This window comes from Heteronotia binoei, chromosome 9 (assembly GCF_032191835.1).
Source record: "Heteronotia binoei isolate CCM8104 ecotype False Entrance Well chromosome 9, APGP_CSIRO_Hbin_v1, whole genome shotgun sequence".
In the NCBI taxonomy this organism is placed as follows: domain Eukaryota; kingdom Metazoa; phylum Chordata; class Lepidosauria; order Squamata; family Gekkonidae; genus Heteronotia; species Heteronotia binoei.
The window spans coordinates 87,614,190-87,633,260 of record NC_083231.1 but is presented as its reverse complement, the minus strand read 5'-3'; the positions used below and the strand labels follow the sequence as shown (position 1 = coordinate 87,633,260).

Sequence of the window (19,071 nt, the reverse complement as noted above, 5' to 3'; positions counted from 1 at the left end):
AACACAATAGTATTTTCCTGCTTTGTACATGCAAAATCCTTTCACATATAATGTATAAGCATACTTCCTGGAATATCAGGCAGCACTTCACCCCTACAAGAAGCTTCCCATAGACAAAGGTAAATACCATGCATGTAGAAAGGCATTCAGAGCACTATTTATTAATTTACTTATTCAGAAATAAATAAATTCATAGCACTATATCAATGGATCCAGGTGTCTTGGCTCCCTTTTCCCTTTCAAATTAGGAAAAGGAAAGGATTGGTAGGGCTGAGAACTTGCCAGCAAATTGGCAGAGAATTAAGGGGGGCTACTGAAGAAAGCTCCATCCTCCCCTTCAGACATTTAGGCTAGTTAGGATAGAGAGGGAGCCAAACTCGTAGGCAATTAAATAAGGATTGGGGTGGTGGTGTCTTATTTTTTAAAAAAAATAGGAAATTAATATCTAGCCTCTCTGATCAATCAGGGACACCAGGCTATGCCCAAGAGCTATTAGAGTGCTCTGCATTTTTGGGTATTAACAACAGAGGTAAAAAGGCCCAAGAGGGTCTGCATAGGGGAAATTATTGTTTCACCCCGCATCCCATACACCCATTTCTCTGTACCCCCACTGTCAGTTTCAGATATTTCCTTTTAAAAATGCCTGAGTCTTGCTGTAGTGCTGATTCCAGGGTTTTTTAAAAAGAAAAAGCCCAGCAGGAACTCATTTGCATATTAGGCCACACACCCCTGATGCCAAGCCAGCTGAAACAGCATTCCTATGCATTGCTGCTCAAAAAAGCCCTGGCTGATTCCATTCAGATCATACTCATAGTGCACAGTACATTTACATCAGCATGTATTTGAGATCAGATTCTTTGAAAGAGAAAGAAAACCATCTATACAGGATTTATGTAATTTACAATGGGATATTCATAGGAGGAAGTCCTATGTGAACTAGCTAGATAGAAAAAGGCCATGTAATAGGAAATATTTGATATCAGTTTGATTCCTTCTCTGAGAAGATACACACAAGGCAAGCTCCCATTCTGAGCACCTTTATAGCAATAAACATTTGTATTATTTGCAAGATAGCAAGACCTGAACAAAGGCTTCCCACAACAAACAGCCAAGCCATAGTCACAGAGCTACTTCCTGCTCTTTATATATTTAATGTAACTGACTTGAACATCTGAAAAACGGTTTTATTTTATTTATGTAAAATATTATTAAACCCATCTTTCTCTTGACAATTCATGACCCAAGGTGGGTTGCAACAATAAATATAAAAACTAGTCTAAAATAAATGTAAAGCTCCATTAACAGAACGAATACAAAATCATCCTGTTCACAGCCTGAAAAATTATTCCTCCAAGAAACCTGACCCACAAGCCCTCAGAATAATTCCATTTTATAGCTTTGATGGAAAGCCAGGAGGACAGACCCCCCCTCCAAACTTCTGTTCCAGACAAGGTTGTCAATTCCAGATTGGGAAATTCCTGGAGATATGAGGGTAAAGCCTACGGAGGGCAGAGGTTTGGAAGGGGAGGTAAGTCAGTGATTGATAGGCACTTGGTTGCGACAGAAAAAGTTAGAAAAAGGTCTGGCCACAGTGAATACACAGATGTTGCCAGGGTCACAGAGAACTGCATACGAGCTTTAACAGACACTTAATTGAATTTGATTTACTTCCTAATAAAGAGATAGGATTTTTTTTCATATATGGGGGGGAGGTGAGGGCAACAAATTTTTATCAAGAATGTCCAGTATTGTTGTTGAAACCATCTGACAACCCTAGAGTTAAATGAACACCAACCAGTAAGACTTTAAAAAATACATATAGTGTTTAGACTTGTTAGATGACTGCTTATATAATTGGCTGCAAAGTGGTGTGCAATGAGAACACGACTGTGGGAGAGAAGGGAAGTGAGAAAGGAGAACTCCCATCTGGCAGAGAATGCACATGCATGAAACATGCCAACTGCACTGTACTGTATAATGAATAAAGGAAAAGTACCCCATCAAACAGGTCTAAACTGTTTTTGAACAGCCAAACTCTTTGATTCCCCATTCACCAGAAATTGAACAGACACTGAACTGAACTGGAGGGTGTTTGAGCAGCCCTAAATAGGAGTAATATAGTCCCAATCTATATATAAAAGCAAGTGTCCCAACTGACTCATCAACACCCAACCCAAACACTTGGACATAGAAACCCAAAATTCAGGGAGTGCATTTCTTCTATGACATAAGCCCATACTAAGCAGGGCCAGATTTACATATTTTTTGAGGGAGGGCAAAACCAAAAAATGGTGCCCGCACTAAAAAAATGAAGGGACCCTTGGGCAATCTGACACACACACTCCATTTAAACACCCCATTGGGTGTTTGTATGGGGAGGGAAAGCCTCAGCAGGGCTGGCCCTTGAGTGTTTTGAGCCCTAGTCGAAACTAACTTTGTTAGCCCCTCTGCAGCGCCACACCAGAGAAGGGGTTTAAATTCCCTTCTCTAGAGTTGTGCAGCAGTGGTGAAATGATAGGAACCTAGAATCCTAGAGTTGGAAGGGACCTCCAGGTTCATCTAGTCCAACTCCCTGCACAATTCAGGAAACTCACAAATATCTCCCCCTAAATTCACAGGATCTTCACCTGAACAGTAAGAGAAAAACCCAGGTTGGTTTTCCCTTCTCAGTATGGCATGCATTTCTTTCCAGGGATCTGATGGCTGTTTGCATTTCTTTAAATGCATAAACTGTTTGAGATCTGCAACAAAGAAGGCCACAGTCCCAAGCATACATACTTGATACTAAATGCTGAGCTATGTGGAACTTACTTCTGAGTAAAGGTTCAGGATTCTCAGCTGCAATTTTAGGTTCCCTCTCCTCTAGTCTTATTAAATTCAGTGGGACTTTCTTACAAGCCAGTATAAAATTTAGAGAGCTTCTCACCTTGAAAAAGGAGAACTGGTAATAATATTCATAGTTTTATTCCTGTATAGGGTGCTGTACAGACTAACATAAGGCAAGTCTTTGCCCCAACCCAGAGGGTTACAGCTTCCATTTTGGCAAAGAAGGAGAAAGGGGGAAGAGCTAAGGACTGCAAGGGACAAGTAAGCAAAAATGCAAAGTGTTTGCAACTGGATGCTCTAAAAACTGGGTCTCAGTAAAAGTCAGATCTACATGGATCTTCATGTATTCATATGATTTTTACATTTAAATGAAATCAAACCACTATTATTCTGTAGATCCTGTCTTAGACTATAGGCAGGAACACAAAAATTATGCCTCCACAGATTTGTGGTGCCTCGCCAGTGCAAAAACAGGGTTCCAAAGCATGGATCCTCATGAATTCATATGATTTTTATGGTGAAATGAAATCAAACAACCATCATGCTGTAGATCCTGTCTTAGACTATAGGCAGCACCAGAAAAATCATGTCTCCACGAATCTGTGGTGCCACAACAATGGAAAAACATGTTTCCAAACCACGGATCCTCATGATTTTTGCTTTGGATCCACCCAAGCTCACCATCAGTTCTTACATCATGTCCATGGATCCATGGTTTCATGGCAGCACCATAGACCAAAAACTTGATTTTGAACCATGGATCCTCATGGATCCTAGTGGTTTTTGCTTTAGGAGACCCCAAACTCACCATTCAATCACATATCATGTACAGCATTTTGTAAGCATTTTGATTTGTGGATTAATGTAGTATGTAGCAAAAGCATTATATTTGTACACATTGGATTTTGAGTAGCTGTCTTTTGCATATATTACTCTATGATTTTGTTGCATTTTTTAAATCTATGGATTGAATTATTGAGTGGTATTTCAGTCATTTTTCTTGTGAGTTTGTACAATTTCCAAGTGAAAGCTGGAGATCACTCAGAATTACAACTGCTCTCCAGATGGCAGCAATCAGCTCCCCTGGAGAAAACAGCTACCGTACTTTGCAGGCTGGACTTTGTATCATTATACCCCGCTGAGGTTGCTTTCCTCCTGCTTTGGTCCACTCTGTTATTTGAGACCACTCACAGACTTTCAGTCTAACCTACCTCACGGGGTTGTTTTGCAGACCAAATGGGGAAGTCATCTCTAAACAAGAATAGACATTTTTCATAACAGTCGGTATAGCAATTGAGTTTATAAATCTTCCCAAAACAAAACACCCTTCCTACCTAAAACAAACAAAAAATTTAAAGGTAGTTAAATGTCATAGTGAAGCACAGGTTTCAGGCTAGTAAATAATTAAAGCATTACAGCATTTTAAAACAACTTAAGTTTCTGGACGAACTTCAAGGGCAGCCTCATGTAGAGTGCGCTACAATAATCTAGGCTTGAAGTCAGAGAAGCATGGATCAGTTTAGCCAGATTGATTACTTGTAGACAGAAAGCTACCTAAGTGAAGTTGGACAAAAGCATTTTTTTTTTTGCTTGCTCACTTCATACATCCCAAATGCTGTTGTTTCCCCCTTTATCACAAACATCAGGAAGATGTAAGAGGCCACTGAGAAACGGAGAACTCCTCTCTTACCAGTGACAAGACTGCAGGCAAGATTTTAGTCATTGTGCAGAGTGGAAGTGAAGAGGGAGAGTAGCCATTGCTTTCCTCACACAGCACATATAGTTTGTTATAATGACATCTGAAGTCAGGGACAAGTATGCTGTTCCCATCAACATGATAGCAAAAACACTGTTTTATTGAACAGCATTAGTTAAATAATAAGATCTGATAACATTACAGAGGAACAAGAACAGCCATTTTTTAATTCATGCAAAGATACAGGAACAACAGGGGCAGCTATTTCTCATCAGAGCTGAGTAAGGCTGCACCTGTTGCATTACTGTCTGCTATGTGCTATGAAAAGGCACAGGATCCCTGTGAAAAAAGACACACTCCTACATAGGAACAGCTGGATTCTCATTTGCTGTTGCTGTAGGCCTCAAATTCTAGTCTACATGGGATGAGACGAAGAACGTACTTCTTTCCCTGTGTGTTGTTGGTTACCTTGTTGCCTGAAGGAAAACAAGAGAAACACAATGTTAATAAGAGTTAACCACTGCAGCAGTTACTCATTAGAACTGGTCAAAGAATGAGAAAAGGTAATTATGTGCTCTTCTATTCCACATGCCTTAGTCTAGTTCCCAACTTTCCCACTGGCAGTCTCCCTGGCATCTCCACTGAGGTTCACCTGCTAAAAGAGATAAGACAATACTCACTTATCCAGTGTAGAGAGCTGAAAAGAAGTCTGTTCAGAATTTCTGTTTATTGTGCTTTATATGGTGTGGTTCTGACCCTGCAAGGAAAATGAGTCATAAATATTTGCCTAACAAACTAGAGACATTTATTTTTAGCAACAGAAATATTTACATTTCGAATTGCCTTCACTAGTGCATGGTGGGACCTTACCTTCTTTCAAAACATTGTTAGTGAAGGGACATACTTACTGTACTGTGGGGAATACAGCTCAGCCTGTTGAATAGGAGATGCTTGCATAGCTATCACATGGACAAATACAAGAGTGCTAATTGTCTGGAGGCACTTTGTAGGACTGGATGACCGCTTTGCATGCCCATCTCCTTCCCTGTGGCCTAGGTGGGACACTGGAAGCTGCTTTGTACTGAGCCAGACCATTCTAGGGGCTCAAGGAAGGCTTTACAATGTTCCCTCTAAGCCCTGGAGTCTTGTGAGCAAAAATTCTACTTTGTGAGCTACTGGCACTAAAGTTGTGAGCTACTGCATAAATTAGTTTCCTCTGGGGCTATTTTTCCTGAGCCAAGACAAAAATGCGTGAGCCAGAGGCCATGAGCTTGCTCACACTAACTCAGCTTAGAGGGAACACTGCTTTTGCATCATCCATTAGAGGCTGATGATTGAACCTGGTATTTTCAGCATGCAAAGGAGGCATTCTATCACTGAGCCACAGCCCTCCACAAATGGAAGGAAGAAGTATAAGGGTCATATACTGGATCCTAGGCTCTCTTGCTTACCTGTATGTTTTGATCTTGCAGCCCCAGCTGTAGGGGTTGGCTTGAAGTAGTCTCATTGGCAAGAGTCTGATGACAGGTACCTGTAAGGATTCTGAGAAGACAAGTGATATTCAGCTGTTCCCTTTATTTTTTTTAATTATTATTGCTTATTTATTGGTTGTTCAGACTAGTGCCCTCTTTATATGAAGTCTCCCATTGCCAAGTTTCCATCTCCTAGTTATCTAGATCTTGGGACAGACATGGCCCTGTGATTTTAAAATATCTTGCTGTATTTCTAATCTGAAAATTATATATTTTTGGGTGGTGGTGTGCTGTGTTTAGCTCATGAATTAGCAGGAGTCCAATGCACCTTTCATATGGGGTTGGGAAAAAAGAATAACAAGCATAACATTACATCTTTATAGTTGCAGGTAAGACTGAACCCTAAGGAAACATAGGAGCCCAGCTAAGTTATTCTGCTTCCCCACTTTATCTTCAGTTCTTCCTAGTTTTCTTTTTTGCATTGGTAAAAAGATTCATCTGCAGTTTCTTTTCACTTGATGGGGGGGGGGGAGGAGTTTGTTATGGCTGACATTTTTTTTCCTTACCACAATAGCACTGCATTCTGGAACAACACAGGTATTTGGGAGCAATTCTATCCTTTTGACACTTTTTTTTGCTTATTTATTGCTACTTCAAGCCTTTGACACTCTCATTTTGTGGTCTTTGGATTTTAGTTTGCTGAGTTTTCAGATTTCATTTAAATCCTGCATCTTCAGTTGTGGATACAAATATTGATATACTTGGGTTGTTTTGTAGAAAAATAGGTGGCAGAGCTCATTAGCATAACTCATTAGCTAAATCACCCCACCCCAGTCAAAAGCAACCCAATGCAAGAAAGGAGAGCCCTGGGCAAGCGAGGCCTGCTTGGGCTGGCTAAAGATCTCTCCTCCCCACCAGTCATAAGGCCAGCAAGCCACCTGCCACCCAAAATTACATAAGAAGTGGAGAAAGGGTGGTGCAGGCTTCTCCAGGGTTTAAGGAGGGCTGCTGGTGGCGTGGCAAAGCCCCTGGTGGCTGGCTGGCTGCCCACTCTCCTAATCCAGGGATTGTTATGCAGCTGCACCTACTATTCAATGGACAAGGTAGCTGGGGAGGAAGAGGGAGAACCCTCTGAAAGGTTCAGGAGCTGTGCTCCTGTGAGCTCCTGCTGAATCTGAGGCCTGATATATACTTTTTACTACTGTGTGTTATTTGCGGCGGATTGTTCTATTGTACCTTTTCTTGTATTGTTTCTCTTATTTTCATCTTATCTGGTAACCATCACAGGAAAATGGTATGCATATTTTAAAAATAAATAACTATGCTTTAGGAAGGCAAATGGCAAAACACCCCGTCAAAAGTCTGCCGTGAAAACGTTGTGAAAGCAACATCACCCCAGAGTTGAAAACAACTAGTGCTTGCACAGGGGACTACCTTTACCTTTTTTAAATTAGCCCTGCATAGGTAAGACATTCTTAAAGCCTTTTGAAACTATTTTGAGGACAAAGTATTTTAAGTAATGCAAACTTATTTTTTTAAAACCATGTGCCCATAATTTTTCAAAGTCATAACTGAATGGGAGGGATCCCTTTCGAAAACAAAGAAAATCCAAATAAGGCACTGCATCATTTAAAGCGTTTGGCAGTATTTTCACAGCTTCTACATTGCCAGCAATTTAATAGAAACAGGAGATTTCATGGAGAATATTATAGTTTCAAGTACAAAAGACCTTGTTATTGAATCAAAATAGCAGAAGATTAAAAAGAAAAAAATACAATGATATTTCATATTGCTTCAAGGAATCAGTAAAAACCTAAAGGTTAAAATGCATGCTGTTCTCTAAGTCTTTCCTGATTCATTTACGCTATTTTTAATGTGTTGTAGGAAGTAGCTTAAAATAGCAAGGCTAGAAAAAGAAACAATTTTTGTTTCTCTAAGAATTAGTTTTCTCCTTTGCCATCCTCTACTTTTGTCCTCTGCATAACTGTACAATATGCTACTCTTCCAAGACAATTTAGTCCAATCAAGACCAAGCCCACAAATATTTCACCAAGCCAAACTGCTTAGAAAGATAATTACTGTGAACATAAGGTGAGTGATAAATTATGACAATAACACAGAATTGTTTGACATATAATATCATGCTGGAGAAAAGGCAGCATAAATTTTATCAAGTGCTATAGTGAAGTTCTTTGTAGATAGTATCCTAATGTCCAAATGTGTTTAAATTGGCAGCAGTCCTCAGATCACTTATTTTGAAGGTATAACCGGTTTATGTGGGACAACCTTTGAGGTTTTCCGACAGATGGCTGCATCTTAACACTTTTTTTAATGACTCACAGACAATTCTTAGAATTATTGTTCCATCTAATTCCTGCATTTCTAAAAAACAACAACTAGGAATAATAGAAATCATATGAAGGATTTTGCTAAAAAGGTGGAGAATACTTGCAGAATTTCTTAGGGATCATTTTAGGATCTACTTTTTGCTAGCAGGCTATAAGGCAAAGTATACTACACTTGCACTTCTCTCTTTTCAGGATTTTTTAAAAAGAATCTTTAAAGCACCTAAGAGCACAATACTGAACAGACTTACACCCTTTTATTGAAACTGGTGGGTTCAGAAGGGTGGAACTGTTTAGAATTGCACAGTAAAACTACTAGTTGCTGAACAAAAATTAACCATTAGTTCTACAACCAGGGGTGGAATTCTAGCAGGAGCTCCTTTGCATATTAGGCCACATCCTGCAGCCAATCCTCCAAGAGCTTACAAAAAAAGAGCCTTGTAAGCTCTTGGAGGATCAGCTACATCACGGGTGTGTGGCCTGATATGCAAAGGAGCTCCTGTGGCCTAATATGCAAAGAATCCCTGCCTACAACTTAGTATTTCTTACAGTCACAAAAGAAGGAGGCAGAGAGATACACTGAAATGCAGGAGATCTAGTCTGCTCTCTCTCTCTTCTCATGCCCTTAAAAGCTGTGTAGGTCTATGCTTCCTTGTAAGAAATGGCAGCACAATCTGCTTATAAAGAAGGTGAATTGCCAAGGACATAAACTTATTTTTCCTGTCAAGTCACAGTCAAATTATTGGTGACACCATGAGGTTTTTATACAAGAGACATTTAGAGGAGGTTTGCCATTGCTTGCCTCTGGATAGCTACCACAGACTTCTTTGATGGTCTCCCATCCAAGTATTAACCAAGGCTGACCCTGTTTAGCTTCCAAGATTTGACAAGACCGGGCTACCCAGATCAGGGCTAGGAACTGATTAGGGGCTACCAAAAGCTCTGAAAGAGGTCTATGCTTGACCTTCTGATAAGAACACTCTTCAGCCGTCACCAGCTCTGCCCTGGAAACAAGTCCTGTTCAAGTTTATGAAGAAGACTCTTGTTAAGTAGGTAGTCCAGCCAGAATATGAAAAGGCACTGTAGAGGCTTTAAGAGGGCCTTCACTGTCAGGAGAGTAACAAGGCAATTCATCAGTAGGAGTCTGCATTCAGTTCAACCAAACTGAATATAACCCTGAAAAACAGCTGCTTTGGCTGTATTTGGGTCGTATACAGCTGAATCAGATTCTCTGATCTGATTTGGCTACCAAATACAGCAGTCTGTATAGTCACCAAAATTTGGCAGCTATTTGGCTCCATTATATCCCATCGGCCATGATATTATATAGACAGGAGAGGAGGGCAGAGTTAAACAGTTTCTGAAATGATGTTGCAGTAAAACAGATTGCTCAACTTTGTGAATCCTGATTTCAGTTTTGTATCCATCAACCTTCTGGTATACCCAGGGCACAAAGGCACTGGGTTCAGCTGCTGGGCAGTAGTTGGTAGGGTTGTGCCACTGGCCTGATCATTATTTGGTTGGCACTGGGCTCTGCTGCTTAGCACCAGTGCATTTAATGCACTATTTCTGTGCTGTGGTCCTTGCAGAAAGCACCCTCTTAGGTTTGGAATTCAGAGAGATTCTTGGAATTGAACTAAGGTCCTGTATGTGGCACTGGCGCTGCCACAGTTTATTTTATTTGGTAACTTATATCCCGCCCTTCCCACAAGTGGCTCAGGGCGGCTTACAACAAACAATAAAACAATAAAATTGGAACAAAGTTATTACATTTAAAAACAGACATTTAAAACCTAAAAAACCTTAAAATATTTAACATTAGAACTATACAGTATAATCACAGAAATCTGGCAGCTACATTTATCTAATCAGGCATAGGAAGAGGGTTGTCTTACAGGCCCTGCGGAACTGAGCAAGATCCCGCAGGGCCCTCACCTCTTCCGGTAGCTGGTTCCACCACATAGGGGCCATTGTAGAAAAGGCCCTGTCTCTAGTTGCCTTGAGACGCACTTCCTTAGGCCCGGGGATGGTGAGCAGGTTTTGAGTCCCAGACCTCAGTACTCTCTGGGGAACATGTGGGGAGAGACGGTCCCTCAGGTAGGCAGGTCCCAGGCCATATAGGGCTTTAAAGGTAATGACCAGCACCTTGTACCGGACTCGGTATATTATTGGAAGCCAATGCAGAGCCCGAAGGCCCGGCCGAATGTGTCCCCATCTTGGGAGGCCCAATAGCAGCCGGGCCGCAGCATTCTGCACCAGCTGCAATTTCCGGGTCCGGCACAGGGGCAGCCCCATGTAGAGGGCATTGCAGTAATCCAACCTCGAGGTGACCGTAGCATGGATCACTGTTGCTAGGTCGTCGGGGTCCAGGAAGGGGGCCAACTGCCTTGCCCGTCTAAGATGAAAAAACGCGGACTTGGCAGTGGCCGCTATCTGAGCCTCCATCTTTAGGGACGGCTCCAATAGCACCCCCAAGCTCTTGACCCTGTCCGCTGGCCTCAGCGGTACACCGCCAAAAGCTGGCAGGGGGATTTCCCCCGACGGCCCAAACAAAGGACCTCTGTCTTCGCAGGATTCAGTGTCAGTCCACTCAGTCTGAGCCACTCAGCCATGGCCTGTAATGCCTGATCCAGGTTTTCTGGGGCGCAGACCGGTCAGCCGTCCATAAGTAGATAGAGCTGGGTGTCATCAGCATACTGGTAACACCCCAGCCCATACCTTCGGGCAATCTGGGCAAGAGGTCGCATATAGATGTTAAATAACATCGGGGAGAGAACCGCTCCCTGGGGCACCCCGCAGTTAAGTGAACGCCTCTGGGATAGTTCCCCCCCAATCGCGACCCTTTGTCCCCGACCTTCAAGGAAAGAGGAAAGCCACTGCAAGGCCAACCCCTGAATCCCCGCGTCGGCAAGGCGGCAAGTCAGCAACCGATGGTCGACCGTATCGAACGCCACCGATAGGTCCAACAGCATCAGTACTGCCGAGCCACCCCGATCCAGATGCCGTTGAAGGTCATCTACTAGGGCAACCAATACCATCTCCGTCCCGTGGCCTGGGCGGAAGCCGGACTGAAGTGGATCAAGGATGGAAGCGTCCTCCAGGAACGTCTGAAGCTGCCTCGCCACTGCCCTCTCAATAAGTTTGCCCAAAAAGGGCAGATTTGAGACCAGCCTATAGTGTGCCAATTGGGCCGGGTCTAGAGATGGTTTTTTTAGGAGGGGCCGGACCACGGCCTCTTTAAGTGGCGCTGGAAAAAGCCCTTCCGTTAGGGATCTATTTATGATATCCCGTATAGGATATCTGAGATCCCCCTGGCAGGATTTAATAAGCCAGGAAGGGCATGGGTCCAATTTGCAAGTTGTTGGGCGGGCAGATGAGAGGATCCTGTCGACTTCCTCCAGGCTGAGGGGGCTGAAACCGTCCAGAATATAATCTGAAGACATGCTCGGGGCCTCAGTTGCGTTAACTGTCTCAAAATTGACGGGGAGGTCGTGGCGAAGTGATGCGATCTTGTCCGCAAAATAGTTCGCGAAAGCCTCACAGCCTATCTCCAATTCAACAGAATTTGGTCTGCCCTGGGGCAGAGTGGTCAAGTCTCGAATTATTTCAAACAATTGTGCCAGGCGTGAAGTTGCGGACGCAATCTTAGCCGCAAAGTATGTCTTCTTTGCGGCTTTGATTGCCATCTCATAGGTCTTCAAACTCTCTCTATAAGATGTTCGGGTCACTTCGTCTCGAGTACGCCGCCATTGCCTCTCTAGTCGTCTGAGGTCCCACTTCAATTGCCGCAATTCCTGGTTGAACCAGGGAGACGGTTTGAGGCGGGGGCGCAGAGGACGCCTAGGCGCGATCTCTTCGATAGCCCTGGAGAGTCTATCGTTCCAGGACTCAACCAGAACCTCCAGGGAATCGCCAGTGGGCCAGGTATCCCGTAGAGCCATCAGGAACCGTTCCGGGTCCATCAGGCTCCGCGGGCGAGCCAAAATATGCTCTCCGCCTAAACGGGTTTGGGGTGACATATCCACACAAGCCTTGAGGGCAAAGTGATCCGGCACTGCTTCCATTGCAATATCGTTCACTTGTACTCCCGCCGCGAAGACCAGGTCTAACATGTGTCCCGCCTAATGAGTGGGCGTTGTAACAACCTGGGAGAGTCCTAGTGTCACCATGGATGACACTAGATCCATCGCCCGGTCGGAGGCCGCGTCGTCGGCATGAACATTGAAGTCACCCAAGACCAGTAGCCTTGGGCACTCCAACGCCCAGCCCGCCGCGGCCTCCACCAGGGATGGTAGGGCGGTGGCTGGTGCGTTAGGCGGTCAGTACACCAGCCAGATCGCCAACCCCTCCCCAACGTCCCACATCAGGCCGGCACATTCAATGCCCGGAATCTCCGGGGCCGGGAGAGCCCTAAAGGTGTAAGCCTCTCGTATGAGTAATGCCACTCCTCCCCCCTGCCCGCTAGTCCGGGACTGGTTCTGCTGGGCACATGGCATTGTTATGCTCCTTGCAAACTTGTTCTGCTGGGCACATGGCATTGTTATGCTCCTTGCAAACAAGCAGCTTCACCACAGTTGACTTTTCACTGCAGAGATTTTCTAGGAAAATCTGACTGCTGTCTGTTTTGTGAGGAAAAACCCCTTACAGAACATCATAATCACCAACTTGGTTGCCAGAGCACCTGGAGAAGTGACTCACACACATCTGGCCAGAGAGTGTGAGTGAACCTATCCAGGGGCGAAAGGGACTGATGCAGTACTAGCAGCCATAATGTTATAAAGGCACTCAAGACCGGTACAAGAGTGCCCACCAGGAGAACGGATGGCTTCCCATCGGTCTGTATGATGTCCATCCCAGCCATGGAGCAGAAGAGACTGCGCTGCCAGGAGCTATCCAGGTGAACGGTTTTGAAGCGCTGACCATAGAATCCACTGTGGAGGGCTAACACCACACGCAGCCATCTTCCTACCAGGCCTGACTCCATTCCAGTGAAGCGGACGGCTCACGTACTCACCAGATGTCACCTGTGCCTGCAAGCAATCTACCCACCCCAGGAGTGGCTAATCATCCAACTGCCACTGTCTTTGTTTAACGGAACTCAAGACAAAGACTAGTGCTAAGGAGAAGATAGAAGAAGAGGAAGACCATCTTCAGCCAGAGCCAAGTTCCTTTGTATAGACTGGGTGTTACCTAGGCAATGATTTGACTCTCTATTGTCACCCTTTTAGATAAGTTTGATAGGCTTAAGTATCTCCCCAACCAGTAATCTCTCCTATTCTTCTCCCCAACTGTCATTTTGGAGCCTCACCCTGGTCCATTTCATCCTGAAAGTTCACTTAGGTATCCAGGATCCAAGCAAGTCCATTGGTCAGGAATGGGCACCCAATTAGGTGACACCAATGAACTTCCTATTGGCTATCGTAGTAGTCCAGCCCTTATGGTCACTGCAAAGCCTCCCCTTTTCGTGAGGTCATGCAGCAGCTGACCACCTTCCTCCTCCCTCGTACCTCCCATCCTCTAAGGGCTCAAGAGAGGCCTTATAACCTGTGGACTAGCTACCCACAGGTGTGCTTCTAGCAGTAACCCAACTTCCACTGCCTAGATCCATCCCCAATTCTAAGGCCAAGTTTTGGGTCCCCTCTCCCACTTCCTCGCTCGTCGCCATTGGAGCCTTCCTTGAAGACTACTATCAGTAAATATCACCCTGTTCGTCTACCCATGTGTTCCACTATCTCTCTATTTTCCTTAGGATTGTATGTATGATTTTATGAGTATTTTATCTTGTATGAAAGCCTATATTTTCTGAATAAATTTTAATTGTTTTTACTTAATTAGAGTCCCTATTATTTTAAGCATTAATTTCTGGACGTGGAATCCTGTATACACAGGTAAAAGATCCTGACTAAGCCACGTGCCCACCTGACAATTCCCCAACCTTGTTTTGAGGGCATTTTGGCTTACAGTTTGCAAGTTTCCCCCATCATAAGATACAATTGAAAAGGGGGACAAGCACTTTGGGGTCCCATAGAATGGGAACCCTTGGTCCAATCTTTTTGGAACTTGGGGGTTCTTTGGGGAGAGGCTCCTGCAGCTGACCAGCAAATTTGGTGCCTCTCCCTCAAATCCCCTCCTCTCATTATCTCCTGGATCCCACAACGGGGAAATTGACACCTTTTCCTCCTGCCATAGGAAAGCATGGGCAATGGGGGCACTCCATTTTAGAACTGGACCCCTGGTCCAATCTTTTTGAAACTTGGGGGTTCTGTGGTGGAGAGGCTCCTACAGCAGCCCTGTAACTTTGGGATCTCTCCCTCAAACCCTCTCCTCCCCAGCACCCATACATTATCCTACATTGACTTCAACAGCCCATAGGGAACAATGATAGGATAGGGGCACCCTATTTAGCTGCCCCTAGAATTGGACCTCCTGGTCCAATCTTTTTGAAAATTGGGGATTTGTGGGGGAGAGACTCCTGCAGCTATCCTGCAGATTTGGAGCCTCTACCTCAAACTCCCTTCCCCAGCTGCAATTTGTTATATCCCTATTTTGCCACTGACTTCAATGGCTCATAGGGTAAAATGGGGCCTTATATTCAGGAATAGCTGAATATCTCCCGAATCAGATTCGATTACATAATCAGCTATTCAGTGATACATGCTTCCCCCCTGAATTTTTTTAGCCCCAAATACCCCCAAATCTAATTTTTTTTGCACAGTATGTGATTTCTCCCACACAGTGCTTTCTTAATATTCTTATGACTATTTTAGTCCCATTATCTCCTGGATCTCATTTTAAAAAGCTTATCTGGATCTTCCAATATCTGAATTTTTTCTAACTTCAGTTAAGGTTTCCATCCTCCAGGTAGGGCCAGGAGTTCTCCCGAGTGTAAATCATCTACAGGTTGCAGTTTCTTTGGAGGAAAGGACATCTTTGGAATATGGACTTTTATGGCATCACATTGCTACTGAGTTTCCTCCCCTCCTGAAACTCTGCCCTTAACCCCAAATGGACAGGAATTTCCCAAGCCAGTTGACAGTTCTGTCAACTGAACCCACATGTGTTGTCAAAATGGAATGTTATGAAATAGGTATAATCCTAAAAGTGAGCGTGTGTGTATACAATTATATATATATAATATATATATTATTGTAAGTCATAGGACAGAATTGTCTAACAATATTAAATGGATATACAAGGCTAAGAAGGGATAGAAACAGTGAATTTCAACCAAGCAGAGATCTATAATTAATTTTCTAAAAAGTATTAAGTCATTAAAAACCTGAAATTTCAGGACTAACAGCTGCCTTTTGTGTGAGCCATGCAATGTTACTGAGCTCAATGGAATGTACTAAGAGCCTGAATGTGGCTACATTTCTCAAAATTTATAGGCTGGTGAGGGAAACTGTGCTAGCCAAAGCCATGTTTCAAGAAGGTTGTTAACATGAGTCAAACCTCATACAAGCAGACCTTTAATTTTATTTTAACTCAAGCCTGATGCGGTTTTGATAATTCCCCCCACAGCTTTCCTTCTGTCCCTTTAGTTCTATACAGTTTCCTCTCCATGATTTTCATTTTGCATGTCTAACCCAGGTCTGTCCTCTTTTTTTTTTTTTTTTTAAAGATGAATTTACATTTTGTTAATTACGCCACGGGTGTAGCTATTCTTAAAACTAAGCAGACATCAGTCCCAGACTTGTACATAATTAATCAATGTGGCCCAATGTTATCTTAAATAACTGAAGTCTTCCTGGATTACAGCAGCATTATTAGTATGTGATAAATAAGCAGTTAATGCAAACCAGCTCCCACAACACATTTGTTAAGAAATTTTATCTCACTTCAAAGTTGTGTGGCAAAGTTTCAAGCCATAGTTAAGAGACCTGCTTTATTAGTAGAACATTGTTAAAAGCACCATCTGGCTGAACAGCTGATAGAATTCAAACATACAAGGCTCCATGTGTCCCTCTTGGGAAATATGCGGTCCTCTGTGTTGAGTAATTATTAAACCAGTAGACAACACTTTGAATCTTGCCAAGCCAAACAAAATTTCAAAATCAGTTCCAATCCAAGTGTTCCATTTTGATTAACAACAAACAACACAATATAAATAGACCAAGATAACACTTACTTGAGGACCAGGTTGACCCTGCAAATGAAGGAAAAGGAAGAGTTACAAAAGCCCTGAATATATGGTATGCCACCTCACAAATTTCCAATCACAAGGCATCAAGTGGCTGAGATGAACTGCCCTCTGCATAAAACCAGTTGCCTGATTCCAATGGTAAATCTAAGAACACGAATTCCAGATTAATGCATATGTTAGGAATAGTAGATTCACAATGAATAAGGTCATAGAATTATTTCAGCAAGCAATTTCAGTTAAGGAATTTCTAGTTAGTTAAGAGTGAAGGGAAGTAAATCAAAGGATCATGCTTAGTGTACAATATATAACAGAGGTACAGGCCAATTTTCTCCTGCCTGAAATGCAACAATAATAACTTGCTTTAAATTTGCATATTGATACAGTTACAAGACACAAAATTATTTCCAGTGAGCGGAGACTCCTTATAGTATGCTTCCATCACGGAACCTGAATATTCCTGAAATAATACTCAATTATATTCCATGGCTGTATACAAAGTCCATTTCTAGACAAAGTCATTATATTACAGTAGCTAAAGTTGCAAGTTACCACAACACATACTGCATTGTTATAACATATTGCTTGGTATTTGAATATCCCTATTCAGATTTCTAAATTAAGGATGCTGACACTTTCACTTGTTTCTATTAATAGTTTTAGCACATTAAACGACATCACTTTCTTTCTGTCCTAAGGGTATGATTGTTCAAACTTTTACTTTGTGCAGTCGTTCATATCTTAGCATTATTATGCATTCTAATGGCACCTAACAAAACAAGCATAAGTTTGGCAATATGTCAAGCAAGAAAATGAAGAACATATTGCTAAAAAACATGAATACACTTTTCTTTAAATTCATCAGAAGCAGGAAGCTAGCCAGAGAAATTATTGACCTGTTAAATGAGGAAAGTGCAGAACTTACTTACTTACTTTATTCGATTTATATCCCGCCCTACCCCACCGAGGTGGGCTCAGGGCGGCTTACAACAATAAAAGCTAACAAAGGTCGATTTAAATACAATTAAAATTATACAATAAAATACATAAAAGCCTAAAATACATAAAACTCACATCGATATACACTATGCTACTATTCCTTAAATCAGTCCTTCAAATTTCCAATATTCAGTAATCTGATGTTTAAGATTTAATATTCAGGCATTCTGCTCACAGTTAATTATATGCCAACCGGAAGAGGGTTGTTTTACAGGCCCTGCGGAACTGTTCAAGGTTCCGCAGGGCCCTCACCTCCTCCGGGAGCTGATTCCACCAACAGGGAGCTGCAATCGAGAAGGCCCTGTCCCTGGTCGCTTTCAGACGGGCCTCCTTTGGCCCAGGGATTATAAGGAGGTTCTGAGACCCCGACCTCAGCACTCTCTGGGGGACATGTGGGGAGAGACGGTCCCTAAGGTAGGCAGGTCCCAGACCCAGAAGTATCACAGAAAGAGGATAGGCAGATTGCAAAGAAGCCAAACTAATTCTTTGCTCATTACTGCAGAAGATACCAATGACTTAACCAGTGTTTTACTTTATTTTGTTGGGATCATATAAAGAACTAAGGCAAATAGAAGTGCCAAATAGAGGCAACAGTAGATGATATTGTAGTGCTAATAGATAGCAATCACAAATTAAGTTGGTAGATGGATATGTCTTGTATATACCTGTAAGTTCTTAAGCAGCACAAATTGCTACATCCTAACAAAAATATATAAAAATGCTAAAAATGGTAATGCTGAAAGGCAGCAATAGTTTTTGATCTGGGAGTAGCCAAGAAATTACCAGCTTTTTAGCTTGTCTGCCCAAGGTAAACTGGTATAAAGCATCAATGACACTAGAATTAAATATGTTAACCAGCAAGCACTGCTGGCTTCTGCAAAAGGAAGTCCTGCCTCATTGACCTTTAAGAATTTGGACAATATCAACAAATATGTAGATAAGGATGACCCAATAAACCCTGTGCACTGGAACTTGCAGAAGGGCACTTGCTAAATGTCTCTTGAATAAAGTCATAGGATGGATCAGAAACTGCTTAAAGAACAAAATATAGATATAAGTGAACGTAGTTTTACATTGGAAGCAAGCAGACAGTGGAACAAATTTTGAGTCCAGTGGCACTTTTAAGACCCACAAAAAGTTTATTCAAGGTATGAGTTCATGTGCACGCGCACTTTTTCAGATGAAGAACTTCTGAAGAGGTATGCATGCACACAAAAGCTCATACCTTGAATAAACTTATGCTGACCTTAAAGGTGCCACTGGACTAAAAATCTGTTCTTCTGCTTGAGACTAACATGGCTGTCCACCTGGATCCAACTTAAAGGACTGGTAATTAGGGTTAACATATTTTGAAAAGCAAAAAAGAGGACATATTTCCCAACTGACTTCTTCAAGCAAGTGCATGACAAATTTCATTTTAAATACTCCTACTATTTAAGATATAGTTGTTACTAACTAGGAATATTCCTTACCTTCCAACCCCCCAAAGAGGCCATTTTTATCAGTATTTTAAAAAGAGCCCAAAAGAGGACAGCCACACAGAAAAGTGGACATGTGGACATCTGGTAGCCCTATTGGTAATGAAACTGGTGC

At 42.6% G+C, this 19,071-nt stretch overlaps 1 protein-coding gene across 1 annotated transcript in view; it reads right to left on the bottom strand.

Moving 5' to 3' along the window:
- Positions 1–19,071, bottom strand: part of COL25A1 (collagen type XXV alpha 1 chain) — a 491,250-nt gene that overhangs the window by 189,903 nt on the left and 282,276 nt on the right. The window contains exon 5 of the mRNA XM_060246951.1: positions 16,468–16,485. Coding sequence (XP_060102934.1) covers positions 16,468–16,485 — 18 coding nt within the window. The remainder of the gene's footprint in view (positions 1–16,467; positions 16,486–19,071) is intronic.